Below are 16,063 nucleotides of genomic sequence, written 5' to 3'. Positions count from 1 at the left end.
CTTATTGCCTTGTAGATAACAGTGACCATTTTATATACTTATGGTTACATATGCACACTTTAAATATCAGTCATTTACAAAACATTGAACTAGATACATTCTTTAAACCCTTATCATAAAATCTGATAATTTACACTCAACTAGATACATTCTTTAAACCTTTATCATAAAATCTGATCATTGTGGAATAATTCATATTTCTTCTACACTGCTTCTCTTCCTCTTGTGAGAGTGAAGTGTAAAGGCCTAGTAAATAATATATTTACTAGGCCTTTACACTTCACAACATTTGAGAATAATAATTATGGCAACCGCATACTAATTACCCTTTGGTTAATTCATTTTTTCCACACTATTTCCTACACAAGCTGGATACATTCTTTCCTCTTTATTTTGAGCTTCCTTTCATATTATATAATAAAATTAGCACTTCATTATTCATAAATCTCGTAAATGTGCCACCTTTTTTTTGTTTAGTCTTCATGATTGCAATTCTTATATTTGTTTCTATATTACTGTGCACTTTATACATAAACGAGTATAAAAAGTCACTTCCCCTCTCCATCCTAAATTATACATGAATCTAGGTATTCTAGCCCAGCTTGGATTAAATGCTCTGTACCAATATTTTACCTCTTCCTGATTACCAAGAATGTGATTGGTGCTCTCTTTCCACCTTTCTGCATAGCCAACAATGTGATTGGTGCTTTCTTTCCACCTTCCTGCATAGCCTTAATCTGCTTCAAGCAATCAGAGCTTGTCCAGTTGCCATAGAACAACTTAACACTGTACTTATTCTTCTGGTCTCCTGTGTTGCTTCAAGCTAATATATCCAGTTTTTATCATACTGTATTTACTAGTTCCTCATTCAGATATACAGTCATGTTAAGTATTCTGCTATTACAGTGTAATTAGCCATACTTCGTAAAAATGTAACTTAAATTTCCATACGTAACACTATCAAAATACCCTTTCAATCTGAATCAACCTAAAGGGCTTGTATTTCATATCGTAAAACCTATAGGAGTTGCAAGGTAGCATAATGATTAAGTTGTTTACCTCAAGGACACAAGATACAAGGTTTAATTCTCACTGTTGAGGGAAACTGAATAGGCTTAAAATGACCCACACGGGGCAGCTAGCTTAGTAATTGCCACTTACCATACTCAACTCACCCCAGTTAACAAATTCAGTCCCTCCCTCTTCCCAAAGTATATCATGCCAGTCTTACACCTCTGCTCCTTTCCTGTCAGTGCTACCCATATAAGTAACTAACAGGAGGCATAGTATAGTTTGTTGCACTACATTTATTCATTACCAAGTAGCAGATTACATTGAGTTGTATACATTTAGCATCATGAAGTTGTCTATTGTCTTTCACTAGTATAAAGTAAACTATCATGATGGACTGTGAAGAAGATTTAAAGGACAACAATGGATTCTCTTCTTAAATGCTCAACTTCTCTGTCCGTTTTCTCCCTATTTGCAGTCCCTGCTATGAATAAACAACAATACATCATTTAAAATATTTTAAATTGACTGTTTCTCTCCACTAGAATTGCACCTTACTGTGCTGTGGTGGTTTCACTTTAAAAAAACTTTTATCCTGCCTGAAAAAGCTTGCTGCAGTCTCCCATTCACTGATGTCATCAAGGCCAATGAATACAGCAAGTTTCTGGTCAATTCCTTCCTTAAAATTCTATGCATAACCTTCATGTCTTATCGGCTTTGAACAGTGGAAGAACATAACTAACCTTGCATTCCTGTAACCCCCCCCCCCAGCCCCCATTAGATCACAGTGATCTGTGCCTCCACAGCACACTAGCTCCTTTGGCTGAGGGTACTACATTGCCTCAGGCATCCCAGACAAAATGTACATTGCAGCTTGCACACAGCTAACATCAGTTCACAAAAGTAATTTATATTCCTCCCACTGAAGACTGCTATTCTACTAACACTGTCTGTTGCCAGGGTATTTTACACAGACTAAGTTATAGAACTTGTCATCTAATGATTCACATAATGAGTAAACATACAGTGCTAATACATAACGAAAATATTATTACTTAAAAGAGCATTCACTGCTTTTACTCATACTTAATCATGCTAAACAATCTCTCTAAAAATATACACTTAAGTACACGTTTGACCATTGCTTTAAAATACATATGCAAAAGTTTGCAAAAACATGTCAAGGCATTAAAACAGTTCCGTCTTACTCACCTATAAGCTTAGCCCAGCAGACATGGTTGATCATTGCTCCTTTAACATAGAAGTTTCACATACAAGCTAATCCATCACTTCATTTGACTAATGATATCTGGAGCTTAATGGCATTCTACGGAATAAATACCCCACTATTAAGGATGGACAGACCAATCCTACATTAAACTCCTACTGCCATTGCCAACTATGTTGATCCTTTAGAAGATGATTTGGAAACAAATCTCCATGTAGTACCTCTACTTTGCTTATGATAGCCAACTATAAATGTCCTCCCAAAAAGAATTAAAAAAACTACACAGTACTTTTAGTTTAAAAGACATCTCTGCATCCTTCTGCCTTTGAATTCTTACTTGAATATGAAAAAGCTCTCTCTTGACTTTGGAGTATCTTCAGATGACTTCACCTTCAGACGATCTTTCAGAATATCTGCCCCAGGGACCATAAAATCACTAAAGAATCTTTAACAACCCAGCAGAATCTCAGGATCCTTGCATTATCAGCAAAAACTCTTAGGAAGACAGCAGTGACAAAAGCATGGAGAATACAGTTACTGCAGATGATCAGGTAAGCTATCTCTCCACCACCAGTATCTGCTTTTCTCTTACAGTATGTAGCAATTCTCCTCAATCAAGCCTTCAAAAAAAAAGCAGGCAATAGCTCCTTCTGTGCACCCTTTCCATGCACTGCTTCCTCCCTGAAACTCTTGCCTTCCTCACTACGTATATGTCAGTTTTGATTTGAGTCATCATCCTCTTGAGTATCCAAGTCTGCTTATACTTTTCTTCTTTCCTTCAAGATCTTTAGGGAGGACCTGTTTTGAAGTGAAGCATGACTATCTGTCCTCTTTTCATTACCCACAGTGCAACCAAAGAAGCTCCATACCCTCTGTTTTCCGAAAATATAAAATGACTGCAGCTGAACCCCACAACTTTCTGACTTTCGTATGCAGTGTATGATTGGGTTTCTACCAGCACCTTCATGCCTTCATGGCAACTCTTTCAGGGCATCTGCTACTTCCTGGAATGATCACCTCTTTCACTGCCAGAAGACTTGCAGAGTTACAGGATATATTTATTGAACTTGGGCTTCCAGCAGTCTCCATATTCTATAGGGCTTCTCCAACTAGCTATTTTATTCTTTTGACATAAAAAGTGAAACCCTCCATACACTTGTGGTTTTGGCTTTGGAAAACTAAGGCCCTTAATTTTCAATTGCTTTCTGAAGGATCCACACATTAACTCTGGGGCCACATTTTTAATGTAACAGTTATCTAGATCTGTTATCTCTTGAATTTCTCTCCAGTCAACATTTGCATATACTCCATGAGGCTAATCTGAAAATTAGTAAACATCTTCTCCATGAAAACAATGGTATATTTGCCCTCAATGTCTTATTCAAGGTTTGTAATGCACATATTATCTTGAAAAAGTATGTTTAGCTTCTGTTCTCCACTGAATATAGCCCAACAGACCCTTTAAAATTTCTTTACGATATCTGTTTAGACATGCCTCATAGTGTTTCACAGCATATTCATTGCAGCTGTTTCCATTTTTAATTCCTTTATGTCTTGGTATGCTTTACATAATGTACCTATGTCTTTCAGGGAAGCTATGTTAGCTACAGTTCAGTGAAACATTGCTAATACTAAGTCGTCTCTCCTCAGATTTCATTATTGTAGCATCCGTTATAAACATTGTGATAGAGCCTGGAGCACTTTAACTCATTTACTAGTGATGCTTCACTACCCCTTACATTTCAGCCTCAAAAATAAAACTATAATATTCTCCTAGACAGCTGAGTTCTACAGTTAATCTGTCATCTTGGTCCAAAGGCTCAAGATTACCACAGACCCCAGACAGGTGTTTTTATATAAACATCATTTATTCACATTTTTTGTAATTTGGTAGGATATGTGCTTGCATTCAGTCACGCATTCATCAACAGAAACAAAAACAAACATTTTTATTGATATACTCTCATTAAAATCTAAACATTACTTTAACTTTAAAAACTCAGTAAAATATAACAATTTTTAACAAATTTCTAACAAATGGTACACATTTAACTACTTATTGATAGTTTCCCAGCAATATTTTACAGCACATACTCTACCCTAAAAATAACAGCTTGAAAAAGAAAGTCCTTAATGGTCTTGTTCTCACAGCTACACATTAGTAAATGTATCACCCCATTGTATTTTGATCTTCCATAGTTTTACATTTTACAGATATCTTATTAATTATTAACTACAGCATCTTAAAAGACATCTCTCAGATTGCAATCTGCACAGACCTGTCATTCAAGGAGAAGGATAAAGTCCAGCTGGCTTCAGTTATTACCATATAATTTATGCACATACATTATCCGTTAAACGGAAACATTTTGTCTGTACTGTTATCTCGTGATAACTGAATCCCCATCACATCTCCTCAGGCTCCTCTCATCCTGAAAAACAAAAGTTAGAAAACAAAAAACAATCTGGTATTTCATTTCTGTATCTTACCACAAAACATATTTTAAACTTGTTTTAAGAAATGCAATTACTCGCATTAAGTAAACCACCAAAGTATTTAATAAGGTGACCCCAATGCTTCTATCAATATCTCTTCATACATACGATTTACCAAGATTTATGAAAAACATCCCATGCAGGCTTACTAGGTTCTTTACTCCCTATATTACGTTGTTGTCATGATAAAGAATAAGTCATCTGAACGCTACCTTCATTATATTGCCCATAAATTACTCAAAACAATTGATTCATGATGTGCTTTCTCACCAACACAGATATATAGCCCATAAATATATGAGCCACCCCAGTGGCCATACATTTCTGTGTAGCAGCTCTGGGAAAGATATACACTACATGTCTAACCAGTTCCATAAACAGGCCGTAGTTCACCATAAATAGTTCCATTCATTTCAATAAATTTTAATTGTAAATGACTTAACTATTTATACATATCTGTTTCATTCTTTCTGCCATAACCAGGTAAAAGATAATCACACCACAATCAGTTTTACTAAACACAGATCCCATTCTCACTGAAACAGAACTTGCCATTATATTTCAACTGTCATACACTCTCTTATAAATAATACAATCATCACGCCAACTAGGCAGAAATCTAATGTGTGTACAGTAGTCATAACTGAGCCACCCAGCCAGAATTTCAACAATCCTCATCATTTCAAATATAAGGAGCTCTATCAGCTGCCAAGTTAACTGTGTTAGCATTAATAAATAATGCTTCATATTTTAGATAAGTGTAAGAGTTGTTTTTTATTGGGGGACCATGTGCACCATTTAACAGTTCTAAATAACAAATACAGTGGATATAAAAAGTGCACACACCCCTGCTAAAATGCCAGGTTTTTCTGATATAAAAAAATGAGACCACAATAAATCATTTCAAAATGTTTCCCACCTTTAATGTGACCTATAACATGTACAATTCAATTGAAAAACAAGCAAATCTGTTAGGGAAAAAAATATAGCCAACCATCAAACCCTATCTTGGTCAATGGGCCCATTTGCTCTCCATCACCATGGTAAGAGCTAAGAGAATCTATCATTAAGGCAGCCATTAGGGGAGGTTCAGGCTTTTCATATTAATCCTTGAAACCTGCACATGCTCTAGTTCTGGCTTGGAGTGCAGTAGGCCTTTGTGATACACACCACACCTCCACGTAACATGATCAGTTGTCCCTGCACCACTTGTATAGAGACATCTTCATGTGATCCCTAGTTTCCACTGGGGATTCTATAACAGAGAATATACTTGTAACCACACGCCTCTCCCAGCCTCATATAAAGAGAAGTGACCAATCTTAAGAATCATCATCATTCCTCCTGCCCCTCCCCCGTGCCATCTCCAACAAGCACCTGAGCCTGTAGTTAAACACAAGCCATCTGGGTTGTAGTCAGGGATTTAACTATCTACAACTTATTCCTTAAGTTCTTTAGGTGACATACATTTATGGCATTAGAAAATCAAGCTTGCTGTTAACTGCATATCCAGAAAAATCATGTTCACATCTGTTTTCTACTGTAGACATTTTTTTTGGCCTGTAAAGCCAAGATAATACTTATTTGAATATCCAATTCTCATACTGAATCACAGCTGTTCAAGGTTGCCTCACCACATCTTATACTGACAAAGAAAGCCAGGATGCTTTGACAGCATGAATATGTTTGGCTGAGAAACCAGTCCAAGTCACACGTTTTTCCGTCATGTGTTCCACAAACCTCAGCCTTCTATGATTTCTTAAACTCCTAGAACTCATGAGTTCCTTCTCCTGGCATTATCTTCCACCTTGATTATCTTATGTCCTGCCATGGCCATTTCAATAATAAATGCTGTAAATTACTTCCTCATCACCTCACTGTTGCATTGGAAAGACCAATCTCAACATCATTAACACCTTCACTGTGTAATCTATATAGGGCACCAGTTTGGTTGTACTCTTCTGCAGTTTTAATAAAATTAAATCCATGGGCAGGACACAAAAATCATCATATCTGAGCCATAGTCAGTTGTGCCATCTTTGCTTATTCTTGATGTCATGGGGTTTGCTGATTCCTTCAGAACCTCAGTCATTACTATGAACACTGGATACCGTGTATTTTTCTGTGCAAATATCTCATGTGCACAAACAATCTACTCTTTGAACTAATTTATTTTCACTTCCGATAAACAAGACTGTTACACTTTTTACAACATTAAGCACATGTTGTTGGGAGTGACTGGAGGAGACTTCTTCTAAAGCAAGTTTGTAAAATAAAGTGGAATTCCTTTTAAAACATTATTTTATATATTTTTTCCTCATTAGTCACCTGATGATTACATGTTATATTGAAGTATTATGGTTCATTTTCATCCAACACTGGTAACTCAGAAGTGCCTGGTTCCATGCCCTCAAGCTTTGCTCTCTCAGAGATTATTTAAATTTGAGCTGTGGAGGTCTCTGACCTCAAATAGGACAGCTGCCTCTACCTGAAATCCTGACTGCAGTAGTACCTCCTGCACATCCATCCGATATTGTCAATGAGATCTTGGAGGTCTTAGAACCTGATAGAAAAACTTCTTGAGCCATCCACAAGGCCATCTAAAAAAGGTTCTCCACTTGGACCAAAAATATCCTCTTTACATTTTTGAGCTTGCCTAGCTTAAGATGCATTTTTGATTCAAACCTTAACATCAGGATAAGTGCATGGCATCCATGTATCCGTGTTTCTTGCATCTCTAGTTCCTGACACAGATTTGAACAGGAGGGTATATCTGAAATAAAACATACTAATTTGACAGGGTTGCAAAACTGAAAATTTTAAGTTTACATAAAGACTTCCTGCTACAGTGTCATATATGGGTGAGCTGCCCCAAAAGGTGACATGTTGGTCATACTGGTGTGCCATGACCTGGTGATGGATAAGACTTTGCCAGCTACAGAATGGTTAGGCAATTCTTGAAGATGCTGATTTATCTCTGGCCTCTAGTAAAGAGTTTTCATTCGCTGTTTACTCAAAATTCACAACTGACATTTTGTCACACTCACTCTTTATATAAGATGTTCAGTTTATCTGAGGTTTGTGTCATGTTAAGCACTCTTCCTTTTTTTGTGACTTATAGGTTCTTATATGTACAAAGCTGAACTTAACTTTTTAGTAAAGGTGATGAATGAATCCCTACTTCCTCACAAATGCAGCTTTTGATGCCACTCGTTCAAACTATTCATCTCCTATAAATATGCTCCCTTGAACATTTTTTTTTCTTTTTCTCAGAGGCTGAAAATGGGAGGAATATATTTACTTTATCCAGTATGTACATTGTCTGCTATGGATGTACACCTTTGAGATCAATTAGTACTGGAAAGCAGACTGCTTTTTCAGCATTCCTTTTAGGAAGGTCTTTGTAATTGGCAAATATTCCTTGCGAAAATGACTGCCATCTGTATCATATTCTTGAAGCCTACAATGACTGTGGACACCAATATGTGATGTGACATTCCACTATGGGACTGGCAGTCTGTAGTACATGTTTCACGAGTGTGTCCACATTGGATACTTATGCTGCAGCCATTTGTTTAATCGATCATATCTATATTAATTGTTATGGTTTGGACTATGAAGACATACAGTTTCCTTTGATATCACTGACATAGAGGACATTTTATCGTTTAGGCTCCTTCTATCCCTTTGTGATTAGGTAATGTTATGATACTGTTAGGGCTTCTACTCAAATGTTCACCCCACTGGCAGAAGACATTCACATTTAAGGCATAGTAAATATGTAAGTAGTCACAATGTTTGTTGATCTTTCAGAAGAGCCACTGCATTGGATGAATTGCTCTCAACATCCATGTCCTTTGGGGCAGTTACATTATGACTCTGTAGCAGGAGGTCTCCTTTATATAAACTTCAAGTTTATAGTTTTGTAACCTTGTCAGGTTAGTATGTTTTATTTTAGGTGAAATCTCCTTCAAATCTCTGTCCAGAACTAGGAACACAAGAAACAGGGGTGGTACAAGTATGCTGTGTACTGGCCAAAGGAAATGCACGTGTTCCTATGTATGGAAGATTAAGATTTAAAGGGGACATCCATGTTCCTATGTATGGGAGATTAATATTTAAAGGGGACATCCGTGTTCCTGTGTATGGGAGATTATGATTTAAAGGGGACATTCATTTTCTTTTAATGGAAGGTTAATATTTAAAGGCCATTCATGTCCTGTATATGAGAACTTAAGATTTAAAGGGGATATTTGTGTCTTGTGTATGAGATTTTAAGATTTAAAGAAGACATTCATGTCATGTGCGTTGGAGTTAAGATTTAAAGAAGACATTCATGTCATGTGTGTGGGAGTTAAGATTTAAAGAAGAGCCATGACAGATGGAGTATGAAGAATGCAGTCCATGCATTCCACCACTGTGGAGAGCCCTCTGAAGTGCAACCAGCATGGTGACAACTCACACATCTATTATATTTCGCTGCCTATAGACTCTGTGCCATTTATTATTGTTTGGAAGAAAGGGGTTAATAATGTTGATTAAGTGCATATATACAGTTTATAGCAGTCTCATCAGAGAAAAGAGATGATGAAATTAAAGTAATGGACTTGATATGTATTAAAACAAAACATTATTTGTCCATTTTAATATGGCTGCAATAACACGTGCATCCCAAAATATATATTCCTTACCAGATTTGCACTGAAAATAGGTAGGGTCAAAGACACTGCAGTCCTCTGAATTGGTACAGCAGCACTTGTGACCATTGGTGTTCTGGTGGACTGACAGGTCTTCACAGCACACATGTGTGTTTTTGTTAAATAGTTTACTTCCACAACAAGCGTAATTTGATATCTTTGTAGGAAGAAAGTTTCTACGACAGGTACAAGTTGTAGTCTTGTTTACATCTAAGGAAAGAGAACAGACAACGTTTCTGCACATTACCACTTTATGTAAAAAAAAACAAAAAACATTTTTCAAGTTTGAACTGAAATCTAATATTACTGAAATAATTAGCTTTACTTGTTGAAGTAGTGCAATATTATATTAGCATGCAGATTTTTTTGTATCTGTTTAGCATTGTTGTGTACTAACATCAGATTTCCTAAACTGAGATTAGATATTATTGCCCTCTGTGACATTGTTAACATTTAAATTCACATACAGTACAGTTTGGACCCAAGAGTACTGCCACAGCAGGGCAAGCAGAGCCATGTGCTCCAGTGGGGTCAGAATGAGCACTACCGCAGTATGAATAGCAATGTGACCATTTGTGTGAATGTCAAAAACCCATTGCTACTTAATACTTACTGTCTGAAAAATATGGCCTTTAATGACCTTCTGACCCAGGAAACGTTTTCTCATGTTCCAGTTCTGCTTACCTCATCCCAACACTACACATTTTGATGATTGACATGTACAGCAGTAGCCAAAGTTCCCAAGTAGCCATTTCTAAAAGCCCTTTGTGGCACCTGCAGCCCTCATCAGAATGCACGGGTACTCTGTCAGCCATCCACAGATACCTTTGTATGACTGCAGAAACAATGTTTGCACATCATAGAAGGATAGAAGGAAGCTTTGTCACCTCAGTCAACAGCCATCATTGTAGTGCGTATCACAGGTGTGAGTCAGTGCATATCACAAGTGTAAGTCAGTGCACATAGTACTTTAACTTATTGTAATGTCAGCTTTGCTGTGATGGGACATATCAACACTCACACTTATGAGATTAGGGAAACTGAAGCACCAGGAAAACATCAGTTTGGGACAAGAATGTGATATAAAAGAACTTGAGCAAGAGGGGGTGTATAAATACTTGGGAATTGATGAAGGATCAGCAATAAAACATGAACAAATGCAAATAAAGCTTAGTAAGGAGTACTTTAGAAGACTTAAATTAATCCTGAAAACAGCATTGACACCTAGGAACAAGATCCAAGCTATAAATCAATTTGCTCTTCCTGTCCTAACTTATAGTTTTGGAGTGATTGACTTGCCCCAAAAAGTGCTGGATAGATTGGATATTAAAACAAGAAGGATGCTTCATGCTCACCAAATGATTTATAAAAATCAGTGTATACCAAGATTATATATTCCCCATTTTGAAGGAGGAATGGGCCTCCTTGAAATTGATTACATGTATAGATCTGCAATCGTGGGACTCCACACATATCTACAGACCTCACGAGATCCAAATGTGGTGAAAGTTTTGAAACATGAGGAGAATAAATCTAAGATAACATCTCTGCTTAATTTAGCAGAAGCATATCAACGTCAAGTAGGATTGGAAATCAAACCAGAAGTGGATAAAAACCAGGCAGCAACTGAATGTGCTAAAAAACAAAAGAAAGAATATAAAGTGAATGACCAGATGAGAAGGCAAGAAATGTGGAAAAAACATAAATATAGTTGCAAGTATAGAAAGCTTCTGGAAGAGCCTCATGTTGATCAAGAACGAATGCAGGAATGGTTAAGGAGAGATGAATTTACATCAAGAAATGAAAGGTTAATATTGGCTGCCCAAGACAGTGGGCTACATACACGCTGGTTTACTAAGTACATTGAACATGTGGGAGAAACAGACATAGGCAGGTTTTGTGGAACTGAATTGGAAACAGTCACACATCTTATAGCTGGTTGCGACTCTCTAATGGCAGAGGGACTATATACTGAAAGGCATAATAATGTGGCGAGATTGTTACAATGGAGATTGTGCAAACAGTATGGTATCGAAGTGGCTGAAAAACCCTGGAAACATGAGCCACAGAGAATCATAGAAAATGATGAAGTTTACATCACATGGGATCACCCAATACCAACAGTGCAAAAGATAGACGATATAAAACTGGATATAGTGGTCCAAGAAAAGAAAACAAAAGTAGCATTGATCTTTGAAATCACCACACCTAGTGACTATAGTGTCTTGCATACAGACAGACACAAATTCATAAAATACCTCGATCTGCAGGCAGAAACAAGAGCCATGTGGAAGAAAGATACCCAGACAGTTCCAATAGTAGTAGGAGCAACTGGTCTTATAACAAAGAATTTACAATCGTATTTAGATATTTACTTCAGAGAAGTAGATGCCAAACAAGGCTGGTCCCAGGATTGAACACTGAGGTACTCCACTTGTCACTTATCTAGAGCTGGATTTGGAGTTGGCTACTTTTACAGCCTGGGTTCTGTCAGTAAGCCAGCTGGCAACCCATCAAGTGACATAGGGATTTATGCCCAGCTTAGTAAGTTTATCTATGATTCTAGAGTGGGGGATGGTGTCGAAGGCCTTGGCAAGGTCCAGATAGGCTGTGTGGACCACCTTACCCTTGTCCACAGCTCTGGAGACTGATTAAAAGACATTAATCAGGTTCAGGAGACAAGATCGACCCTTCATGAACCCAAACTGGGTGAGGTCCAGTGTTTGAAGGTGAACAAAGTCTTTGTTTATAAGTTCCATGATAATGCGTTCCATGCCCTTGCAGATCAGGCTCGTCAGACTGATGGGACAGTAGTTCCCAGGATCCAAGGTGGATCCCCCCTTGTGGAGTGGGATAACTGTAGCTGTGCACCACTCAGTGGGCATGAAGCCTGAGGTGAGGCTATGATTAAACATGACACTTAGGTGAGGTGCCATTTCATTTTGTAGTTCATGTAGTACGCAGCCTGGGATGTCATCTGGTCCCATGGATGCTGTATTCTTAGCTTTGGAGAGTGCGGTTTCTACCTGTGTGGCCGTGATTATCAGAATTTGGCAATCTTTTGGTATTGAGATGGGCCCTTCAGGGGTGAGAAGGGGGTGAAGTTGGCACTAAATCGATTTGCCAGGATATTTGCAATATCCTTGAGATCAGTATATTTAATGCCATTCTGTTGTAGCTCAGAGCAGATCTGAGCATTGACATTTAGATTCTTGATATAACTATAGAATGCCTTGTGGTTGTCTTTGGAATCTTTGGCAATTTTATTTTCATAACTAGCTTTTGAGGATTTATGAGGGATCTCAGCTTCTTACTGAGGCTGGTAAGGGAGTTTTTTGCATCCTGGGATTTTCCTCTTTTCTGCAACATTTTCTTCCTTCTGTTGTATAGTTTGTTAAGGCAGGTGACCACCAGATTGGCTTCCTTTTTTTGGAGGAGAGCATCTTGGTTCTATTTGGGATGGCACGATTCATGCATGAGTGGATGTGCTCGTACAGTGCCTTAGTGTAAGATTCAGCATTCAAACTTTCAGATCCCGTCTGCATGGGTGTCATGAAGTTTATCACTTCTGACTTGAGTAGCATGAAGTTGGCTTTGGAGAAGTTTTTTACAGAGGTTTCCTTACTGGGGGGTGGGGGTGGGATGTGGATGTCAAGGGTGATTTGCTTATGGTCAGACCTGACCAATGAGGGGGTGACCACTGGTGTGGAGCATCTATCTACCATGTTAGTAATGACCAGGTCTAGGATATTGGAGCCCCTGGTGGGACAATGGATTAGTTGATCCAGGGTGTTGGAATTTATGAATTCCAAGAACCATTGGGAAAAGGCATTGGTACCCGAGTAGTTTTCCCAGTTAATGGCAGGGTAGTTGAAATCACCCAGTATTAAGGTGTTTGGTTGTATCTTAATATTTTCCAGTATGTTTAGAAAGGTGTAGTGAGAATCTTGGGGTGTGGTGGGGGATCTGTAGCAAGCTACAATTTGGATTGCAGTCTTACCTAGGGTTAATTGCACCTGGAGAATTTCAGATACATTGTGTTGGGCAACTAGCCTGGAGGTGTGAATATTCTTACTGAATATGGATACTCTTCCACCTTTAGTGTTTTGGTGTTGGTTTGGTGGCCGAAAAGTGTGGTAAGAGTTGTTGCCTGGTATTGCAGGGGTGCTCTCTGGAGCCTTGAACCAGGTCTCAGTTACTGCACAGATATCAATGTTCTCCATTTTTAGGAGTGCCTTGAGAGAGTGCATTTTGAGGTATAGACTTCTAGCAATTAGTAGCATTACCTTCAGATTTTGCATTGCTTGTATCTGTTATGGTGGTGGTTTTGTCCTTTGAACCTTGCCTAAAAAAGGAACTATGGGGTGGCAAGAGCCTTAGCCAGTAACCTGAATCCCAGGGGTGACAGGTGCAGACCATCTCTGGCAAAGCATTGTGGTTTGTTGATCATGTCTTCCCAGGCAGACAGATACTGGATCCCCTTTGAATGACACCAGAAGCTTAGCCAGTTGTTGAAGTCAATCATTTTGTCCTTATACTATGGTATCATTCTGGGCGAAGGCAGGATGCTACTCAGGGCTAGGGTCATACTTGCTTGAGCCACATGATCTGAGAGCTCTTCCATGTCTCTTTTCATGTAGTCCAGGGAGGTACGTCTCATGTCATTCACTCCAACATGGACAATGACAGAGTCGTATTTGTACTTGTTGTGGAGTGACTTGAGTGCATGCATTATGTGGTGGATCCTGGCACCTGAAAGGCAGCTGACTGTAATTTTCTCCTTGTTCAGCCTGGTGAGTGGGACATCAGTGTGGCTGACTATAGAGTCACCTATGACTAAAGTGTTGGCTACATTGTCTTGCCTTAGAGGCTATTGTTGGGTGGAACACTGGTGTTGTGAGCTATGTGTCACTTTGGTTGTGACTGGTGTTTGTTTGTGTTTCAGCTTCTGAGGTCCTTGTTGCTTAGGCACGTTAATGTTAAGGGCCTCTGCATATGTGGGTTTAGTGTTGCTATGAGTGGGTGTTGATGGTGTGGGATTTGAAGGGCTATGTGTTGCTTGAGGTGTAGTGCAAGTGTTAACCATCTCCTCTTGACTGTCTAGTACAGTCTTGGCTGGAGAGAGCTTTGCTTCCAGTTTGGCTATGTAAGTGCATCTCTCGCAGGTTGTAGTTTTGGGTGGTAGGAGGAGAGGGTTATCTGTGTATATGAGGCAGTTGTCACATTGCCCCAGTATGCCCAGATTCACCAGGTGGACAGGAGAAATCACTGGAAGCTGACCCTTGGACATGCCTGTTCAGGTGCTTCTTTTGTAAAGTACAAGAGCTGTTTTCCCTTACCTTTGCAAGGTACTTTGCAATTATAGGCCGTTTAGTGCCTACGATTAATTTCTCCTTATTGACAAGGAGAGTTAAGTGCTTGTATCAGTTTCAGGCTTCCTAGTGCTTTCCAGCAGGTTCTAGAGCAAGTGCTAGACACAGAGGTTCAGATTCTAGTGCTACTACTGAGAAACCAGCTAGTTCTAAGTGAAAATTTAAAGAGCAGACTTTCTGGCACCTGGAATAGTTTAACCGTAGCCCCGAAGTGCTGCACGATGCAAAAACTGCGCAAACACATGCGTTTTTAAGCCAGAAAGTTGAAAGGTATAGAAATCAGTCCAAAAAGGCTAATAAAATTGCAATTTCAGAGCTGGAAACTACTCCACTAGTGTTAGATAGTCAGTACAATGCTCATCACTCCCACTGGTAAGCAGTAGGACTTCCCTCTACCACAGCAAGGTCTGAATAGGTCTGAACACAGAAAATAAAGTCCTGAGGCAAGCAAAGCCTGGGATCTGGACTACACTGACTAGGAAAGGTTGGAAACGAGCAAACAAGATAGTATTTTTATTTATTTATTTATTTTTGTTAAAACAAGCTAAACAATGCAATAATACAGTAAATAAACACAGAAAAGGCTAACACACTTGAATGTGTAGCCCTAAACAGTAAATGCAGTTAAAACTCTACAAAACTAGCAATTTAAAACTTTTTAAATGAAGCAAGTGCACAACTAAAAAATGATTTAAGATGCAGTAATACAGTAGAATTAGTAGCTAGTCTTCATATACAGAGAAGTGTATATATACAGAAAAACAGCTAAAACACACTTAAACAATTCAGATGCAGAGCAACCTAGAGCACTTGAGTTGTAGCAATATTAAGGCAAATACAGTTTTAATAATTGCACTAAATTATACTCTATATTTCCAAAATGTTTGAGAAGCACAGTCAGAACACAAGGAGAGTCAGGCAATTTTTTTTTAAAGAAAGGGAGAAAGGAGGAACTGAAGGAAAGTGGGTTGGCCTTCTCAGATGTTCTCTCTGTATTAGGTAGAATGAGCTAATGACACTAGACTGGGAGGAGTGTCCCAGATCAAATTTACAGTAGGGGTGGGCAACTGCAAAAAACAAACAGGCACAGAGCTAGCAAATCTGAATTGGGACAATACTAAAGCTATTAGCCTACACTCTTTTAGACAGAAAACACTACAGAAATCTTTATGACAGCAGTGAGCCAGAAAATGAAAGTTTTTAAACAGATAAAGGATCAAGGAGACTCTACAGAATGCTTTTAACTGCAAACAAATCAG

General features: G+C 38.5%; 1 protein-coding gene across 1 annotated transcript in view; it reads right to left on the bottom strand.

The window, feature by feature from the left end:
- The window catches only part of LOC122800150 (galaxin-like), a 35,605-nt gene that overhangs the window by 7,225 nt on the left and 12,317 nt on the right, over positions 1–16,063 (bottom strand). The window contains exon 2 of the mRNA XM_044069665.1: positions 9,427–9,642. Coding sequence (XP_043925600.1) covers positions 9,427–9,642 — 216 coding nt within the window. The remainder of the gene's footprint in view (positions 1–9,426; positions 9,643–16,063) is intronic.

The sequence above is a fragment of the Protopterus annectens genome, chromosome 4.part0 (assembly GCF_019279795.1).
Source record: "Protopterus annectens isolate FY-2018-M chromosome 4.part0, PAN1.0, whole genome shotgun sequence".
NCBI classification, from domain to species: Eukaryota; Metazoa; Chordata; order Ceratodontiformes; family Protopteridae; genus Protopterus; species Protopterus annectens.
Note: the sequence above shows the minus strand (reverse complement) of the source record. Positions and strands in the feature narration are given on the sequence as shown.